The 19,902-nt window shown below is 43.2% G+C and overlaps 1 protein-coding gene across 3 annotated transcripts; it reads right to left on the bottom strand.

The window, feature by feature from the left end:
* Window positions 1-137: 137 nt before the first annotated feature.
* LOC128416205 (tumor necrosis factor receptor superfamily member 10A-like) lies at window positions 138-16,896 on the bottom strand. 3 transcript variants are annotated; one of them, XM_053393564.1, is made up of 11 exons: window positions 16,775-16,896; window positions 11,518-11,602; window positions 9,810-9,941; window positions 8,748-8,856; window positions 7,968-8,038; window positions 5,981-6,112; window positions 4,533-4,555; window positions 3,348-3,398; window positions 2,897-3,043; window positions 1,746-1,815; window positions 138-1,202 (listed from the first exon to the last, which is right to left on the bottom strand). In XM_053393564.1, exons 1-11 carry the CDS (start codon window positions 16,826-16,828, stop codon window positions 904-906), a joined length of 1,173 nt encoding a protein of 390 aa, XP_053249539.1. In that variant the 5' UTR covers window positions 16,829-16,896; the 3' UTR covers window positions 138-903. The 3 variants fall into 3 exon arrangements, with proteins under 3 accessions (XP_053249539.1, XP_053249531.1, XP_053249551.1); XM_053393556.1 differs by lacking the exon at window positions 4,533-4,555 and adding an exon at window positions 4,403-4,527; XM_053393576.1 differs by lacking the exon at window positions 3,348-3,398.
* Between the last annotated feature and the right edge of the window lie 3,006 nt (window positions 16,897-19,902).

Genomic DNA, 19,902 nt, shown 5'->3' with positions numbered 1-19,902 from the left:
TTCAGAACTAAGGATGAAGCACTGTTAAGGCTCTTTGGACATTTTAAGTGCTCTGTAAATTGGAGCCATTTTGTTTCATTCCTTTTCATCTCACTTTTTTCCTTGTAAATTTCCCCACATATGACATAAGCAATGAATTTTAATAGTAGAAAGTGTTTTATTGACAAGTGTTTAAATATAAAAGATTTGCAAAAGGTATATTTTTTAAATACAAAAAATAAAATCTCACATTTCTAAGATTTCACTGTAAATATAAAGTCCCCCCCTGCCCCCACTCTTTACTGGAGTAACACCTCTACATGATTTTATAACCCTGCAGTTCTGGCTTCAAGCAAATTATGTCTCGTTTCAGCCTGCTGAACGTTAATAAAAACGCTTTGCAATTTATGTAAAACCTTTGGTATTACACTGAAGCTTGGTCACAATAGGAAGCACATTTCATAAAGAACATTTTTTTCCTGATAATGCAAGTGTTAAAGATACAATATACAGTCCTTTCTGTTGAGTATCTTACAGTAACAATTTCATTGGATATTTGGAAATGGTGTAAAACTGCATCATTTTGAACTGTGTACATTCATTTTCTACCTTCTTTGAACCTGAATGACAAACTGTTTGCAGCTGCTCAGATTTCATTGCAAAAATGTTCAAGTACAGCAATTCACAGGAGCTCAAGTTACAATCTCACATTTTGATGTTACAAAATACATAGATGTAGCTTTGCATTATGCACTGTTGTCCTTCAGACAAATGGTACTAGTCTCCATGCTTACCATATTAGCAGCGTGTTCTGCTTATACATCCTCAGCAAAGTTACATGCACTAAAATAAGGTCAGCAGACCCATACAGTTTGTAGTTTGCAGATTCTGCTCTTGTTCAGTTTTATTTAAAAAACCAAAATATTAGTCTTTAGTCTCCAGTGTTATTATACCTTTGCTTTTTAATTCATTTGTTAGATTGTCATAAATATGTGTAAGCTTCATAGCCCACATGCCATTTAATAATTTAAGCAAAGCATCTTTAATGCCATATCTGTTTTGTAAAGCTTTTAGCATCTGATAACGTTGTTCACCGGTTTGTGAAGGGTGATCATGCTCTATTTCAGCAATGTCATTGTCTTCTAAGCCACTCTTTCTCATAAGATTCTTCCAGTCATACAGTGGTACCTGCTTCCTTGAGTCGAAATAGATTTCATTCAGCACTACAATACAAGATAATGTTTAGTTTAGAAGGTGTACTTTTAGTGCACTCGCATGCTAGTGAACTGCAGTTCAAAAAAACTTTATAGATTTTTCTTTCAATGTGATACTAGCTCTTTTCTTCTGCAACATCTAGTTTAAAAGACGTAAATACCAGCTATATAGTGCTCAACATACCGCTATTTCAGTTCATGTAAGACAGAATTTGTCTCTGCAAAACATGGGTCAATGACCACTGGCCTCTTGTTCTGCATGCTTGCCTTCCATAGCTTTCTCATATTGGAACTTCTTGAATTCAGCACATTTGGTGTAATAAAACATTTTAATCGGAACAATCAAAGTTGAAAAGAATCAACTTATTCACATACATAAAATTTTAAGTATTTCCTAAAGTTTAAGAACATAGCCAATAAAAAATTGGGACAGACATGAATACTGGATTACCATCATTTTACATCAGGGTAAAAACAGGAAAAATACTTTCTCAATACTTCTGCTGGTTTACAGATCGTGGGGTGGGGAAAACAACACTTGGAAAGACTTACCTTTAACAGAATCAGAATTTTCAGCCGACGCCACCACAACTACCTCAGGTTGTTGCCTTGACCCCTGCAACTGGGGGGAGGGGGGGAACAACCGCCATAAATCTCAGTAGTAATTCAGAGATAAAGAATTCATATGATTTGCTTTAGGGTAGTTGGCATGTTATATTTATAAACAGTTCTACAAAAATTCATTAGCAGCCGCAATTTAGCTTTGTGGAATAGCTTTTTGAAGAAAACCACACATCACTGACAAACTTTAAGCAACCTTTCCTATTGCATGCTACAAAAGTGATGACTGTCACAGAATTTATTGAAGCATTTCTTCAAAGTATTATAATTAAGCAAAGGGCCATATTTTAAAATACGATGTTCAAGGGGTTTATTTTACAACAATACAGGCAGCGTCCATTTTAGGTATGCCCAATATGTGTGTGATTGTGCACATGGACATTCTGCTGAACCCAGAAGTGTCCCAAAAATGTCACCAAAAGGGGAATAATGGGATGCTTGCAGGCTTTTTCAATGGTGTCTCAAATATACGTAGTTTCACTTATATGTGTGAACATAACACCCACATAAATTGTACTCAAAAAGGCAACTCTGTCTTGCTATTTCTTATCTTTTAGTGCTTAAACTTTTCCTAACATTCTTTAACTCTCTATTCAACGGTATTTGTGAGCCAATGAATCATCACAAATATCCAACCAGGATATAAATATTAAATTTGTACAGAGAATGATTGTCATTGAACAACACTAATTAACTTAAAGTACCCCATCTTGGTCCATCCCAAGATGGAATACTGTAGTACTCACATGGAAAGTACGATGAGTCTAGACTCTAGAGATACATTTCAGATACTTCTATCAATATTTGCTTTTTTTGTTTCCATCTACCTTAAGTATATTCTTTGCTTGAGCTCCCAGCTGCTGTTTTTGGATTGCTGGTACCTAAGAAATAGCCAGCAACCTAATCAGTTTCTTGCACACCACCATAAAGCAGAGGTGGGGAAACCTCTGGCCCTTCACATGTTGTTGAGCTCCCAACTCTGATAAGATTTAGCTAGCAAGGCCAGTGGTCAGAGATGCTCCTACCCCATAGTCATCAGGTATAGAGAAAATTCCAGTTGAACAGCTTCTACACTTTCTTACATTGGGCTGCAGGCTTGCAGCAGTGGATTCAGTGCTTCCCAGGAGAGGTTCATTTGTGTTGCCCGCTGCCAGGTCGCTTCTGTCAGTATTCCCAGGCAACTTGTTTTCTGATACAGGACCTGGCTTTTCCATCTGATTTATAAGCAGCTGCAAATAAAAGGAAAAAACCCTTTTGGTACTAGATGGTTGTCAGCTTTAGGAATGCTTGTTTGTGTCAAAAGCACAATCCTGGACATGTTTACTCAGCAGTACACACTCAGCTGGGGAAATTTATTTCCATGCACCTGTTTACAGCAGGGGTAGGGACCTCCAACTGTCATCAGCCCCAGCCACGATGGCTAATGGTAAGGGGTGATTGGAGTTGTAGTAGAGCAACACCAGGAAGCCACAGGTTAGCCCCCCCTGGGGTATAGGATCACAGCCTAAGCATAAGAACATCAGAATGTTTTACCGATTCAGATGAAGCTCCATTTGGTCCAGGATTCTTTTTCTTACAGCGTTCCTGGAAGCAGAGACCCAGTTTAAATGCAAGATCTGGTGTGCTTTGTTTTTGTTTTTAAAAAACCCTTCCCTATAAAGGGTTGCATGCACTCAGTGTAACAAACTGGATCGCTGACGCATGCGTGGGCAATATTGGCATGCCAGCATGGCATATTGCTGAGTCACAAATCCATAAACTGCTAAAGTACACATAGGCATCAATGATCCACTTTATATGCAACCAATAGTTATCTCTCATTATTATTATTATTATTTGGTAACATAGGTTTTATTCATTTCCATATTTAATTTTTTTAACATGGTTAAAAATGTTACGTTCTACGTTGTTTACGTTCTACCACATGACATGCAACAAATACATAAATGTAAAACAATAAACATTTCTGAATATACTAACAAAGTTGTGTCAAAATTATTATGTATATTAACAAGTATTGCTTAGATTGATAAGTAAAAGGTATTTTGTTTCCATAACAATTAGAATTTATATAAAGGTGGTGGTTGGGGAATTAAAATGTGTACTTCACGCACGACAGACTGTGCTGTAAACTATGGCACTCTTCTACCATATGCCTCATTTTTTTGTGTAGCCAATAAAGTCACACCAAACTGCATAAAAACTGACATGTTTCTTTTGACCTCTTGCTAATTTAAATTTTTCTGTCAGTTTTTCCAATAATGCTGCTTGCTAAATTGCATTATACCATTGGCCCACAGTTAATAAACTGAGCCACTATCACTTGTGTACTAGATATCTGCACTATATCATGACAAGTTTTCATGACTGCAACAGCACACAGCACTGAGCACATGGAACCCAGTATAGCAAAGGATTTCAAAAAGTAGTTCCTTTATTTCCATGATTAGCTGACACTCTTTCTTGAATGAGACTTCATATCCCCCCTGCCAGGTGTTTAAAAATATGTCATCAAGCTGCAAATTTAACAGGGTTATAACTCATCAATGAGATTATGAGATGCAAGAGACTAACGGAAAGGAACTGACCACAATGTCCTGCTTGACACATCCCACAATGACAACTTCCAGCCCTGTCCAACCAAAATATGGGGAAGGCAGGAAGCTAAGTATACCAGACATGTTTCTATAATAAGGAGTGACATTTATGGACACTTACCCACCAAGGTTGGGTAGAAGTTTCTGGACAGGAATGGTGAGAGAGAGAGAGAGAGAGAGAGAGAGAGAGAGAAATGTTTATATATCAGTGTATTGGGTCATAATACAGCAACTTTGAAAGTATTTAAAGACATAAGACGGTTGGAATTAAAATGGACATGACATGACTGTCATGTTCTCTTCATTCTTAGTTTTATGATTAACACAGTGGAAAGATCAGGAGAACCCCCAGAGCAGCATATGGGTGAGGGCGGGGACACTGTTCCATTGGGCAAGCAGAAGCACTTGCACCAACGGGATGCCCTCCTTAACACTACATTGCACTCTCTGACGTCAGGCACTGATTTTGATGGTGTTTAACTTTCAAATAGGGAGGCAGGTGGCGCTGTGGTTTAAACCACTGTGCTGCTTGGACTTGCGGTGGTTCATATCCCCGCAATGGGCTGAGCTCCCGTTCCTCGGTCCCAGCTCCTGCCAACCTAGCAGTTCAAAAGCACACAGTGCAAGCAGATAAATAGGTACTGCTCCGGCAGGAAGGTAAACGGCATTTCCATGCGCTGCTCTGGCTTTGCCAGAAGTGGCTTAGTCATGCTGGCCACATGACCCGGAAAAACTGTCTGCGGAGTGGACAAATGCCAGCTCCCTTGGCCTGTAAAGCGAGATGAGCGCCGCAACCCCAGTGTCGTTCATGACTGGACTTAACTGTCAGGGGTCCCTTTACCTTTACCTAACTTTCAAATAAAATGTTGTTAGTAAGTAAAGTAAAGGGACCCCTGACCATTAGGTCCAGTCGTGACCGACTCTGGGGTTGCGGCGCTTATCTCGCTTTATTGGCCGAGGGAGCCGGCATACAGCTTCCAGGTCATGTGGCCAGCATGACAAAGCCACTTCTGGCGAACACACGAAAACGCCGTTTACCTTCCCGCTGGAGCGGCACCTATTTATCTACTTGCACTTTGACGTGCTTTCGAACTGCTAGGTTGGCAGGAGCAGGGACCGAGCAACGGGAGCTCACCCCGTTGCGGGCATTTGAACCACCGACCTTCTGATCAGCAAGCCCTAGGCTCTGTGGTTTAAACCACAGCGCCACCCGTGTCCCTAATGTTCTTAGTACTGAAGACTTATTTTAATTTCCAGTTTATGGTTAAATTATAGTTTGCAGGTGGAAAATTCTTTTCCTTCAATTACCCACAGCAGTTTTTTCTATTTGTCCTAAGGTGGCTACCCCACCCCAGTTCTGTGTCACCTATGATAAGGCTATTTGTCCATCTAGTCCAGTATTAACTATTTAACAAAAGCAGAGGTCTTGTACATGACCTACTGCCTGACCCTGGAGAGATCAGGGATTGGTTCTGGGACCTTCTGCAAGCTACACATGTCCTCGGCCACTGAGTGCTGCTCCTTCCCACTGGCTCCTTCCCAAATCCCAGCTGTTTTCTAGGAAATTACCTTCATCGCTTTGACAGAAACCATTTCTTGTAGACTTCCAGCAAAATAATGCAATAACACCAAAGGCAATGATAGCAACAACAACAACAACAAATGCAATGGCTATATAATTTGAAGTGGCAGTCTTGGTTTCTGAAAGGAAAGGGAAAAATAAGCACATTAGAAACATGTCCCAATCACCAGAACCTTTCACTTGGGCTGAAATATTGGTGAAAGATACACCCAGCTTGCTTTGGGTAACATAATTAACTCATGCTTTACAAAAACTTACCGGGTGCCTCTGATAGTAAACGTAGGAAGGGGGCCACGAAGGAAGACACAAGCCACTATCTCCCAAGAACGCAGCAATGTGGGGTGAAAAATGTTCAGTTTCATAAGCTCATTAATAACAACGATTGGGTGCCACTTAAAAAAAATACTAGGCAAGCAGAAGCTTGGCAGTTCCGAATTATTTAGCATTACTCTCCCAAAACAAATCAAATGTGCAAAATCAGAATACTTGTTAGGGCACCTGAAAATGTGCTGATTTCCTAATTATTGATTTTCTGGAAAACCTACACTACTGCAAGTTTGCTTCCTATCCTGAGTTTTTGCTTCAGGCCAGAGCAAGATAGAACAGGAGTGCATCCACAGGTCTGCTCAGAGGCAAAACAGGTTATTGCAAAAACCTCTTATTGTAAAACCAGTGGTAATAATAACAACAATAACAACAATAATTTATTTATTTATACCCCGCCCAAGACCGAGCTCAGCTAACACCAAATATATAATACATTAAAAACATTAAATCAAATGATTGGTTAAAATACAGTTCAAAATCACATTTAAAATCAAGTGGGAACCCACAAATCACAGCCATAGGGGTAAGGAATATTAAATGTTCACCAGGCCCAGCCACCCATGCTGGTCCCATATGGGGCAATAGAGTCAAGGAGGCCACTTACATACAGGGTCCCATAGAAAAAAGGGGGTAAGACTGGGCCCGGGCCAAAGGCCTGGCGGAACAACTCCGTCTTGCAGGAAATATGTCAAGTCCCGCAGGGCCCTAGTCTCTTGCAACAGAGCATTCCACCAGGCTGAGGCCAGGGCTTAAAAGGCTCTGGCCCTGGTCGAGGCCAGTCTCACCTCCTTGAGTATCCCAACAACTCCAATCAGCTCCAGCTAGCAGGACTGAAGTGATGGCAGCTGTATTGCAGAAAAATCTGGAAAGCCACAGATCCTCTACCCCCATGCCATAGGCAACCCCCAAACCGCAGGGACTTGGTCAAATGTAACAAGAAATTATGATTTCACATTATGTCCAAATGAGGTCTATTCCTTGTAGTCTCAATCCTGCTGTTGTCACCAATTTCAAGTTGTGTTAGTTGTACAGAAAGGTAACCAGTTGCAGATTCAGGCTGTCATGTAGTTATTTGCACCCTGGTATATTACACTGTTTCTGCTAATGTGAGTATTTCATTGGAAAAAGAAGAGGTGGATCCCTGAAGTCTTGAGAGAATAGAGGATTTGATTCCTGAACCATTTACCATAGGAGATAGCAGGCAAAGCTGCCAAAAGTATAACAGTTTTCCATTTCCACTCTAAACAGGCTTTGAAATGGTAACACTATGGGCAGGGCCAGTTATCTCTTATCTTTTTACCATACCTAAATATTTTTAGGTGCTTTATAAATAAAAAATGGAACCTGCAACAAAATGTTGTAGCGTTGACTATTCCTGCTCACTATTGCAGTCAGCTAGCTATGAGTACTTCAAGAGTACTCAATTCCACTAGGGCAAGCATAGGCAAACTCAGCCCTCCAGATATTTTGGGACTACAACTTCCATGTTCCCTAGCTAACAAGACCAGTGGTCAGGGATGATGGGAACTGTAGTCCCAAAACATCTGGAGGTCAGAGTTTGCCTATGCCTGCACTAGGGCTTGAGGCCACCCACTACAAAAAGCAAGAAAGGCGGTCATTCTGGAAAACATAGTGTTCATACTGTACCTGTAGAAGAGACACACTTGATATCTGTAGTGGCATTGCAGTTTTCCACAAGAATCTGCCCTTCAGGACACCTAGATGTTAGGTTTAAAAAGAAGATGACAGACTTTCTAATCAGCTAGGGCATCTGTGCCTTCTAAAGACGTGCAGCTTAAACTTGTCTCTTCAGATAGATGTGCAAACTTCATAGAAAATGAATTTGCTATTAAAGGTTACGAGAAGTTCTCACATTATGGATGACCAATAATAAATATTTTATTTTTAAAAGTTAACTTTCATAAATTTTAAAATTAGCATTCTTATTTTAAATATAAAATTGTTAAAATTTAAACGGACCGTAAGCACCTAAAGAATTCAGCTATTATCTTTCAAATTCCATCAGCTCTGCTGGATCACACCCCCCCTTAACTATCACCTAGTAGAAGCTATTCCATCAGACTACCTGTATTGTTTCCAACTCACCTGGTCATTATGAAAACTGTAACTCTTAAGAACCTGCATCTAAGTTTGCTTTTTCCTCCACCCAATGCAGCCCTCAATTTGCCCAGCACAAAGGGGCTTTGCACTTTTCGGCCAATCATTATATTAACCAACCAGTATGCCTCATTTCTTAGGAAATACAAGTACCAAAAAAGAGACCTGATTTAAAAACAAATTCTTTAAAATTTGCCTTTTTCTTGGGCGTTTTTTATTATAAGAGATCACTTATTTAAAGTCAATCTGCCCCAACAGTACCCAAGCCTCTCTCTAAAGACAGCCACACTAACCCATTAATGTACGTACTTTGTATTGCACTTAACACATTCCTCACAACTTGGGGGGCAGTAATACCCGGCTTTACACCGACATTCAGTGTTACTCTTCACAGTGCAGCTTTTCACCATTTCAAAACCTAAAAAAAAGGATAGAAATAAATCTGAAATGCTCCTAAAATTGTCAATGGTCATCCTCTCTTTTCATAGAAGCATTAAAGTGTAGGAAGGGCCACATGTTCAAAACATTTAGAGAACCAATAGATTAACCTTGCCAACAAAGGTCCGTCTAGTTAAAACTATGGTTTTCCCAGTAGTGATGTATGGAAGTGAGAGCTGGACCATAAAGAAGGCTGATCACCGAAGAATTGATGCTTTTGAATTATGGTGCTGGAGGAGACTCTTGAGAGTCCCATGGACTGCAAGAAGATCAAACCTCTCCATTCTTAAGGAAATCAGCCCTGAGTGCTCACTGGAAGGACAGATCCTGAAGCTGAGGCTCCAATACTTTGGCCACCTCATGAGAAGAGAAGACTCCCTGGAAAAGACCCTGATGTTGGGAAAGATGGAGGGCACAAGGAGAAGGAGACGACAGAGGACGAGATGGTTGGACAGTGTTTTCGAAGCTACCAACATGAGTTTGACCAAGCTGCGGGAGGCAGTGGAAGACAGGAGTGCCTGGCGTGCTCTGGTCCATGGGGTCACGAAGAGTCGGACATGACTAAACAACTAAACAACAACAAAGGATACAAAGCAACTCAAAGATCCCTAAGTGAACACTGCCTTGGCAAGAATTAGCATTCAAGGTGGTCCCACTTCTAGGTCATGAAGTGGGTGGGAAATCAGGGACAGGGAACCTCTTGCCCTCCAGATGTTACTTAACTCCATCAGCCCCAGCCAGCATGGCCAATAGCCAGAGATGATGAGAGATGTAGTTCAGCACCATTCTGGAGGACCATAGTTTAAATAGATTGTGGTGGATCCCTTCAGCAGACTATTAAAGCAAAACAAAATACAACTGACTGGGAGAAGACAGCTGACCTTTTAAAACCCTAGCGTCAGAAAGCAACCAGTTCACAAAACCATACTGTACCAGATTTGCAATCATCACAAGGCAAGCATTTCTGAAATCCATTTGCATGAGCAGTGTAGTCTATTCCTTCCTGGCAGGGTGCACAAATTCCAGAAGTATGTGGCGTAATGCAGCTTTCAGCAACATAGGTACCTATTATATGGGGACATCAAAAAAATTCAAGGTTAAAAGCATGTTAATTAAGGTATTTGCAGAATGCATGCCTCTGACTTTATCTGCAATGTGAACCTTTTTGCTTAAATTAAGGTTACAAAGGTGTCAATCTATAAAGAATGTATGCAGCCCAATCTTACGTGTGTTTACACAGGTCAGCTGCACATTTACTGGAAAGAGAATTCCACAGAATTGCAGAGGACTAATCCCCAGAGCTGTTGTCTGGAGTGAGAGAAGTGTCAGTCTGCTGCAGAAGAGCTCTGCCAGAGGTCCCTACTATGCCCTCAAAAAACACAGGAATAGATTGAGCACCTGTAGCAGCAGGTCCTTAAACGGGGTGCTCCACTGGTGGGGCACAGGTGCCTTTTTCCAATATTTAAACCAGAAATTTGTTTTAAATGCAGAACATTTCAAAAGGGTGTTACATTTAGGCTTTAATAATTGAATGTAGCTCCTTATCATTCTTTCAAATCTAACACAAGCATATTTTTGGACAAGTGTACCATAGTGGGTAGATTAGATAACCGAGACTGGGAAGGCCCCTAGCAACCTTGGGGCAGCCATCATCTCTCAGCTTAACACTACCTCAAGTGATATGTGTGAGCACAAAAAGGGAGAGAGGAGGAGAGTCTCCGTTTTGGAGGAAGGCTTTGGACAAATGAAATTGAGTAAAGGCTGAATTCAACTACCCCGTTATGCTAGCAGAAGCCAATGTACAGACTCCTGCTCACACAACGGGGCTATCCCCCTCCTCTCCCAAATCTACTTCGGAGGGTTGGGAGATCCCTCAGAACAGGATGCGAGGGGAGACTCTTCTACAAGCCCAAGCATTTCTGCTTGCCCAACAGTACAATCTCCTTAGCACTGGGTTGGAAGAGATCCAGAGGGTCATCTAGTCCAACCCCTTGCCATGCATGAATCTTTTGCCCAACATGGGGCTCAAGCTCACAACCCTGAGATTAAGAGTCTTGTGCTCTACTGACTGAGCTATGGTACCAGAAAGCTTACACTGGTTTAAATGGTTCCTAACCTTTCTGAAATTTATTCACTTTTGCAACAGGAAATCATTTTCTTGACAAGCTCCCAAGTCAGAGGCATTTTACAGAGAAAGAGTACAATATTTTTTTCCATAAAGGATGCAAATTCCCAAAGGCACAATCTATTTCACCTTTAAAGTGAATCTGCACTACTGCTGGCAAACCAGCATACACGTTTCAATAAACACATAAATGTGTGCTTTGGCCCTAATATTTGCCTATTTGACAGAATAGCTGAGATAGTCTTTGATGAAATATATAGGAAAGAATACCATATAAATGCTAAACATGATGAACAAATCCTTTTCAATAAGCTTTGGAGCGCACATAGGCAAACTCAGCCCTCCAGATGTTTTGAGACTACAATTCCCATCATCCTTGATCACTGGACCTGTTAGCTAGGGATGATGGGAGCTGTAGTCCCAAAACATTTGGAGGGCCGAGTTTGCCTATGCCTCTCCAACAAAGAGAGACTCCGCTATTTTGCTAAATATATAAGCTACTGCATGACCACTTACCTGCAGGGCATAGTTTGCAACAATGTCTCCCAGAATCAAGATATTTTCCATGATCACATTGAGGTATCAACCGTGGAGATTCAACCTAAAGAGATTCAGAGAGACAGGCTTCATAGGAATGGACTTCCCAGGTGCATCATCCCATCTTAATATGAGATTTATTGGCTATTTAAAAACTCACTTTCCAGGACTTCAGCATATTCACAGGGAGAACACCTAAACATTCCTTTGCTAAGCTTTCAAGTAGAGCTCAAGTCAAATTTTGGTTTTTAAACACTCATATCAAACTTTTATTCTCCTCATAGCAACCAGAAAAAGAGGTGTGAAACAATCTTTCCCACATAATAAATGCACCAAGCAAAACTCCTTTTGACATTTTGGGTAAAAGAGTTTCCTGCAATAAGAAATACCCTCCGATATGAGGAAAGGCAAGCAGTAAAGCTTTAAGGCAAGGATGGGGAGGCTGTGGCCTTCTGGTCAGCATGGCCAATGGGATGATGGGAGTTGTAGTCTAGGAGCAACAGCTGCGTTCCCCATCCCAGATATGAGACATACATTATTTTAAAGGGTTTACCCTTGTCCTGCATGCAAACTGTGGGCTTCCTGCTTTTAGAACTGAAGAAGGAATTGGACAGTAGCATGGACAGAGGGAAAGTTCATGATGTGCTGAAAAGTTAATGCCAACTCACTCATCTCCATGAGAAGAAAGGCGGCCTAACTCCAGCTCCTTATTGCAATTTATACAATCCGGATCAGTGTGCTACAACTGGAGCGGAAGTGCAAGTCAGGAAGTTCTGCTGAATGGAAAATGCAAGCAAGCCAAGAAACACACGAAGTTGTTTTGACATGAAGAACTGGACACTCGTCTTACATTCAAGCACACCTCTGAGGACTGGAATGTTATATTATAAAATAAAATCCGGGATGTTAAAATGGGACAGTTCTGGAGCAGCACTTTCACCAAAAATCTTGGCTGTATTAGCAAGCACAAAAATTTCAATTTCTAAGCAGCTTCACCAATGCCAGTGGGATTTTCACAATGTGGTTGTTCAATCTATTAGTCAACAGGAGTTTTCTGAGTGATCCATGAACTTCTCCAACCCTAAGCCCTCCTGGCTTCAGGCTATTGGAAACAGGGAGAATTCAGATTGCAATTTCACAACTTGGAACTCTACTTTTAAGCTGCACATATAAATATAGTGGTCGGCTCTGACACTGAAAGATGATTAGTGGTAAAAAGGTGTGGTTCTCAAACTGATCAGAGACAAGATAAAAACCTACACGTTCAACCATTAATTCTGAGCCTAAATGCGTGACAAAGAAAGAGATCAGAACCACCCTTGTTAGCACACAGCATAAACTTCTGCAATGGGAAACAGTGAGCCTGTTGTGCAGTAGGAATAGGCCCTACCACTAGGGGTGGTAGAGATAAGGCCAAACTCAACTTTGGGATGGACTACTGTACATAGCTTAGTGGTAGATCACTTGCCTTGTACAAAAAAGGCCTCACAACCAATTCCAAATGGTGGCTGGTATCCCTTGGGACTAGTAGGACACCAGGCAAGGAACCCAACAGTAGGTGGAGTCAGAGCCAATGAAAGGCGCTACTTGCAGCCAATGACAGGCAGAACCAGGAGATTCTAGTTTTGTTCCCCATCCTCCTCCCTGCTGAACTGTACAAGGGTGAGGAGGCTGAGAAGGAGGAAGTTAACAGCAAGTGTCACGTCTTAGACTGGCTGTAAGTAAAAAGGCAAGGATGGCAGGGGCCAGCTGAGAGCGGTGTCCTGTTGAAAGGGATCAGATGCAGGGTTCTGCAAGAGACCCCAGAGAGTCACTGCCAGTTAAGTGTAAATCACCCTGGACTAAGTGGACTAATGGTCTGAAATTGCACGTGGCAGCTTCCTATATTCCTATCCTGCTGATTTAAACAGAATGAATTTCCAAGTTGTGCCTTGAACACTAGGCTGTAAACCAAAAGCAGGGAGATAGCTGGAGAGATTTCAATAACAAAAGACTAGAAAGTTGCTCCTAGATATACTAAATGTGATGCCCATGTTTCAAAAAAACCTTAATTATGACTTAGATGCCCCATCTAGGCTCTTTCAGCAGAAGAGACTCTTTTCTTCCTTGCACTCAGTTTGAGAACCAGGGTGAAAATGCAATACACAGAGTGAATTAAAGCACAATGATCTCAAGGTGATTTAGTAGTGAAAGAAAGCAAAAACTAATTAGGATGTGCACGTTAGTTTTTCTCTGTGGCATCTACTGACCACTAAAAGAATGCACTTTGTGAAAATGCTGTTATGTGGCTTGTTACCTAGATGCAAAGTCTGTTATTTTCCCCTTGGGTTGGCAGAGGCTGATGGAGAAATTACATTTCAGACATTCAGTATTTATTTTTAATGCTAACATTTTATCAAATTGCTAATGTTACTGAGACATTTAACAATCAAGAACATTCCACCTTACATTCCAACTGAAAAAAAAATCGCATTTACTTGAAAATTGTCTGTGTTTAGAATCACAGAGACTTAGTTGGAAATTACTTCAATCTAAATCTGTAAGATACATTTCCAAGCTGCTGTGGTAATATCAGCTGCACTTATACTGCCATAGTCCAAGGAAAATTTACAAGAAAAGTTAAATTCTTCAGTGAATTTACAGTGCAATATTAATCATGCCTATTTAGAAGCAAACCCCATCATGTTCAAATGGGGGAACTGTGTCTGTATGGGATTGCAGCCTTTGGAATATAGCACCTTGCCTATGGTACCTACGTGTGCTCTCATTTAGGAACCTTACAAGGCCAGATCTGCTAAGCAGCACTTGTTGAACTTAATAACTTAATTTTACAGTGTACTGGTCCTGACTGCTATAGAGGGGATGCATAAAAATTCACTGCAAAATAAATAAATATTATGTCGGGGAGAAGTCTGTGCTAGTTTTCCTAGGGGAAAACAATCAAAATTACAACCACCCCTGTCCACCTGCAGTTTGAAATTAGCACACGAATATCCAGTGGCCTGGTCACTTTTCTTTATGCTTTTGTTTAAATCTGTCCATCAAAACAAGCTATACAGTAGCTGCAAATTGCAAAGCAATAGCAGCAAATCAGCCAGCAACAAAGACATGCTATATATGCTGTAAACAAGGTACAAAAACTAATAAAATCCACAACCATTCATAAACATATGTGTTTACATAGAGAGAGGAAAAAAAAAAAAAAAACCAAAAAAGTAACATAAAATGTGCATACAACAGTCACATTTGTTATGGTTTGAATGCTTGGTACCCTGATACATAATTTTTAAATTAAATAATTGAGATTACAAAGTAGAAAATTAAAAGTAGAAAAAGTAGAAAATTTCTTGCTTCCAGGGTATTCTGTGGAGTAGGTAGTACCATAAGCAGGTATTTTAAAATTTGTTTTAAAGACCTATACCCCTATCTTTTAAAGAAGGTAAACTCTAAGATGGCTTGTATAATAAAACATTACTAAATAGAACTTTTAAAGCCACATTTGCCCTGTTACACTTAACCATGTGGTTGGATATATAGAGCGATGAGGAAAGTGATACTTTTAAAGGGAACCGAAAAGTTTTATCCATTCAAAGCTTGAATACATTCAATACTGCAATCCTAAACTGCTTCGTTCCAGAGTAAGTCCCACCCATGCTCAATAGCACTTAGTCCTAGGAAGGAATAGAACTGCAGGCCTAACAGCAGTAGCCTATGGACACTCATTCCAAAGTAAACCCTCTTGTGCCCTTGGAGGCGTTACTCCTCTGGAAGTACAGATGTGCAGCTTGCATTTTGCTGGCCAATAGCAGGTCTAGTACAACTGATTTCCCAACTACTCTACCAGTCTTGGACATCTGAAGAGCTACTAAAGCTGGATCTAGACACATCAAAGAAGCGTTTCAGTTAAACACGTTGTAAATGTAAACAGGGAATTCCGGTAGGGGAAAATGGGAGTGCACAGCGCCGTCTGCATATACCATGCATATAAATCCCTCTTTCTTTACCAATCTAGCTTCTCCAAACATAGGGCTCTGCCCCGCTGTTTTCCAATTTCAATCTTCCTAAAAGCATTTCTGTCTCAAGCAATCATCCTGTCACAGATATCAACTATTTAAACTGATTCCCCCACCTTTCAGGCCATAAAGGTGGAAAAAGTGTTTGCATATCAGGAGCTAGGCTAGTAAAAATATTTCGGGCCGATCATCTTTATTGAACTATTTGCAGTAGAACATAGGAATAGACGTAATGAAAATCAGATATTGGAGAGGAAAGGGGGGGGGGGGAGCCGCCAGGTGTATCTGAATGTGTCGAAGAACGCGAAAAGCAAAGTCTTCTCGAATCCCGGAAGCCCTCTGCCTGACGTCACAGGGTATTAACATGCCGTTACCCTCAATGAATGACGTCACCATTAATGGTTATTGCAGCATCAAGAATTGACTTCAGGAGGAGAAGGGAATCGCTTTGGCTTGCGGATTTGAAGGCGGGTCGCAAGAGGACCCCCTGGGGAACGCCTACGCCCATCCCACTTTCGTTTCCTCGGACTTCCCATCGTTTCTGGGAAGTGCAAAGCCTCGTTTGAGAAACGGCGGAGCCGATCTACCTCTCGAAGCGCCTCCAACTTCCAAGAACACCCCCCCCCCCCAAAAAAAAAAAAGCCAACCGCCGCCCTTGTGAACTTTCCGCTCTTCGGAAGAAGGCGACCCTCAACGTCGCTTGTCCGATTGCCTGTGCGGGCAGGAGCCATTTTGAGCAGAATCGGGGAGAAAGCCGAAGCGAGCCAAAACCTGGGAGCCGGCCGGCTTCCTTATCGGCCGCGAACACAAGCGGCGCGCGGTGCAAAGTCCGCGGCGGCAGCAGGTCACGAGGAAGGCGCTTCCCCGCGAAAACCCAGACCCGGATGCCGCGGGAAGGGGGACCCCGCTCCCCACCAGTCCCAGCCAGCGGCGCCGGGAGGAGCTGCTGCTGCTGGGAGCCCCAACAAGGAGGACTCGCTCCGGAGAACCCGGCGCCTCCCAACCCGGGGCCGCTTCGCCGCGCGGGGCAACTTTCCCGCGGGGAGTGAAAGGCGGCGCACAAAAAACAATGACTCGCGGGGAAGGCGGGCGCGCGCCGCTCGGCCCTTGGGGAGCCCTCCTGCTGCCGCTGCCCTGCGCCCAACTCGCGAGGAGAGCGGCGCTGCCTTCTGCTCTCCACCGCCGCCCCGGGGTTCCCGCTCTCGCTGCCCATCTTCACTCACCACCTGAAGCGCCAAGGCCATCAACAGCACCGCCGCCCTCAACGCCACCGCCATAGCTCCAAATGGGACGAAAAAGCACTGCACCTCTGAGCTGCGGAAGAGCCCCCCCCCCTCTCAGTTGGGGAGGAGCAACTTCGGCCCTGCCCCTTGAGAGCTGATATTGGGCGGTTTCTTCTCTCTCCACCCCCCCCGCCCGCGCGGAAGAAAGTTATGGGGAAGTCGCAAGAAGGCGAATCGGTGCCGGGTTCGGGGTTTCCCCCACCCCCCAGGAGAGGGAATGTGTAGCCTTAGCCCTATCTGGTAAAAAAGAAATAAATAAAAGGAATCGGGGATCATTTGTCCATGAGAAATGGAGTGAGATTTCTGGCCGCAGCCCTCATACCCGAGTTCTCAATGGCCCGCGCTCTTTTTCTTTATGCTGTCCTTTTCATTTAATAAGATTAGCAGACCGCTTGGTTGTGAGAGGCTCTATGAGCAGCTTACGGAAATAACAGAATAAAACATTGCAATTTTGGATTAATAAACAGTTGAAACAGGAGATGGGAGAAGGCGGTAGGTGCGCAGCAGGCTCTTCTTTACAAACATCCCCCCCAGAACGTGGAGAGCAAGAGGCAAACCTGGCAGGCGGGGCGGGGCGGGGGAGCATGAACAAGGGGCCTGTCCTTTCCTTTGCCAGTGTTGATGCCTGTACAGCAATATGTAGCGTAGCTGCAGGGACGGGGAGGTGGGAGCAGCCTGCGAAGTGATGGTGCCCCTCCTCTTCCAGGGGAATATTTTACCCAGGGCTTCCTCAAACCTAACAGCACCCAGGTTGGGCAGGTGGAGAGAGGGAGGAAGCAGGGCTCGTGATACTGTCAGGGTGTGGTCCTGATTGAATCAGGCAACAGGATTGACTCAGCCTCCAAAGGAGTTCTATAGCCCAGGGCACGTTGGAAGTAAGACACCCTCTTTTCCGTACCAATGGAGGGAGGTGGCCAGACGAAATGTGAGAACAACATTAAAGTGCTCTGGCAGTACCAGAGGGCCATTTGTGCGAACTGCTCTCCAGTTCCTGCCCACCACTCCATGCACAAATATCAACACATGATGGTCCCCCACCTAACCCCCAGACTATTTCAAGAGAGGTGGGGCAAGCAGTCCAGATTTTGTCTATTGTGGTTCAGCTCACTTGGTTGTAAATTTCTAAGCCAAATTAGCAGTGGTGGCACCAGGGGGGAAAAACTGGGTATGGGGGAGAGTGGAGGACAGAAGACGCAGAGTATATTTCTAGGTGGGTGAGTTGTGTCCCAATTGTTAAGATCTCCGAAAGGAAAATGTGAGTTTTGTTTGCTTGCTTAGAGCCCCCAGAGTAGCTTAAAGGTAAAGGGACCCCTGACCATTAGGTCCAGTCGCGGACGACTCTGGGGTTGCGGCGCTCATCTCGCTTTACTGGCTGAGGGAGCCGGTGTACAGCTTCCGGGTCATGTGGCCAGCATGACTAAGCCACTTCTGGCGAACCAAAACAGCGCACGGAAACGCCATTTACCTTCCCGCTGGAGCGGTACCTGTTTATCTATTTGCACTTTGACGTGCCTTTGAACTGCTAGGTTGGCAGGAGCAGGGACCGAGCAACGGGAGCTCACCCCATCGCAGGGATTCGAACTGCAGACCTTCTGATAGGCAAGTCCTAGGCTCTGTTTAACCCACAGCGCCACCTGCGTCCCCCAGAGTAGCTTACGTACAATCAAAACAAGCCAGTCCCTACCCACAGGCTTACAATCTAAAAAAAACCTGACTGTTTTGATTTTTACACCATACCTATATTTATTGACCTTTGTATTCTAGGTTGTAAATTGCCTCATGGTCTTGTGATGAGCAGTATATTAACTTAATAAATAAGATTAAGAATAGCAGCATGACCGGGCTTTCCCATCTCTCCTCCCCCTGCACATGCCCCCGCCCCAACTGATGTATGTGTGTGTGTGTGTTGAGAGAAACCCCAGACCAGTGTGCAGGGAGGAGAGGGGAGGTGGTTCCATAAATGAGCACCAATGGAACAATTGTCTTAGAACAACATTGAATTCCATCCATAATTACTAACGTAGAACATTCATTGGCCCCCTTCCATAAGGTTCAAGACAAGGTGCAGAAAAATCTTCCCAGTCTAACAGGTTCATGGCAGGCTCACCGTCTTTATTTGAAAAGCAAGTCACATCTTTTTGGGATTCTGCCCACTGCAGGCCTTGGAGAGGCAGGGTGGGACCCTAGGGAGAGCCCCAGCAGTCCTGGCAGTCTCAAGGTGGTCCTAAAGCGCCTCAACATGGTTGTCTCACTTGGATCCCTTCATAGCCCATCTGACCACACCCAAGCCACACCCAGATTCTCCACCTTTGCTTCCTGAGCCTCAGGGCGGAGAGAGGCAGTAAACCCAGGGGGAATCCCTGAGTGAGCAAGACCAACCTGTTTGATTGTCCAGAATGTTTTATCCTTAGCAGCTTCCTTGAAAGGAAGGAGATGATGCAACTGCAAGTGACCAAGAACAGGAGTAAAGAGAGACTGGCAGTGAGGACATTATTTTCTCAGTCTTCTCTGCAGCCTTGTTGAGTCGACAGCTCCCTAACAGCTCCAGATCCCACACTTTGTGCTGCTTATGGACACCTATGTTCTCTTTGCAGCTACCACCTAAGGCAGGAAAGTGCAGAATTTCAAAAGGGCAAAACAAGCTTCATAGGCCAATTTCTTAGTATAAGAAGGTTTTATTATTTGAAAGCTATGTAACTGAAAAGCTTAACTGGCTATTAAGTAACAAGGTAAAGTTGTTCTGTACAGTTATAGAAGCCTGCAGACAGAGGTTTAACGGGCTATTTCAAGCAACATTAGCTATTCCACACTTTGCAATTCCTGTCCCTGAGCTGGTGCCCTATCTATAGTGTTGACATAGGTACTTCTTTACAGAGGAAAAGCTTCAATCGGAAGGAGTTCTCTATTTTGAATGGCTGATCGAAGTCCAGTTTATAAAGATATGTAACGCAAAAAAGGAAGAATAGGGGCCTTGAAGTTGCCTGTCTATAGTTTACATCTAGAAAACAGACTGAACAAATGCACAGGTCCATCTTCCTTGCTATTGTGGGACGGATCCTTTTTTCCTA

Source organism: Podarcis raffonei, chromosome 1 (genome assembly GCF_027172205.1).
Source record: "Podarcis raffonei isolate rPodRaf1 chromosome 1, rPodRaf1.pri, whole genome shotgun sequence".
In the NCBI taxonomy this organism is placed as follows: domain Eukaryota; kingdom Metazoa; phylum Chordata; class Lepidosauria; order Squamata; family Lacertidae; genus Podarcis; species Podarcis raffonei.
Note: the sequence above shows the minus strand (reverse complement) of the source record. Positions and strands in the feature narration are given on the sequence as shown.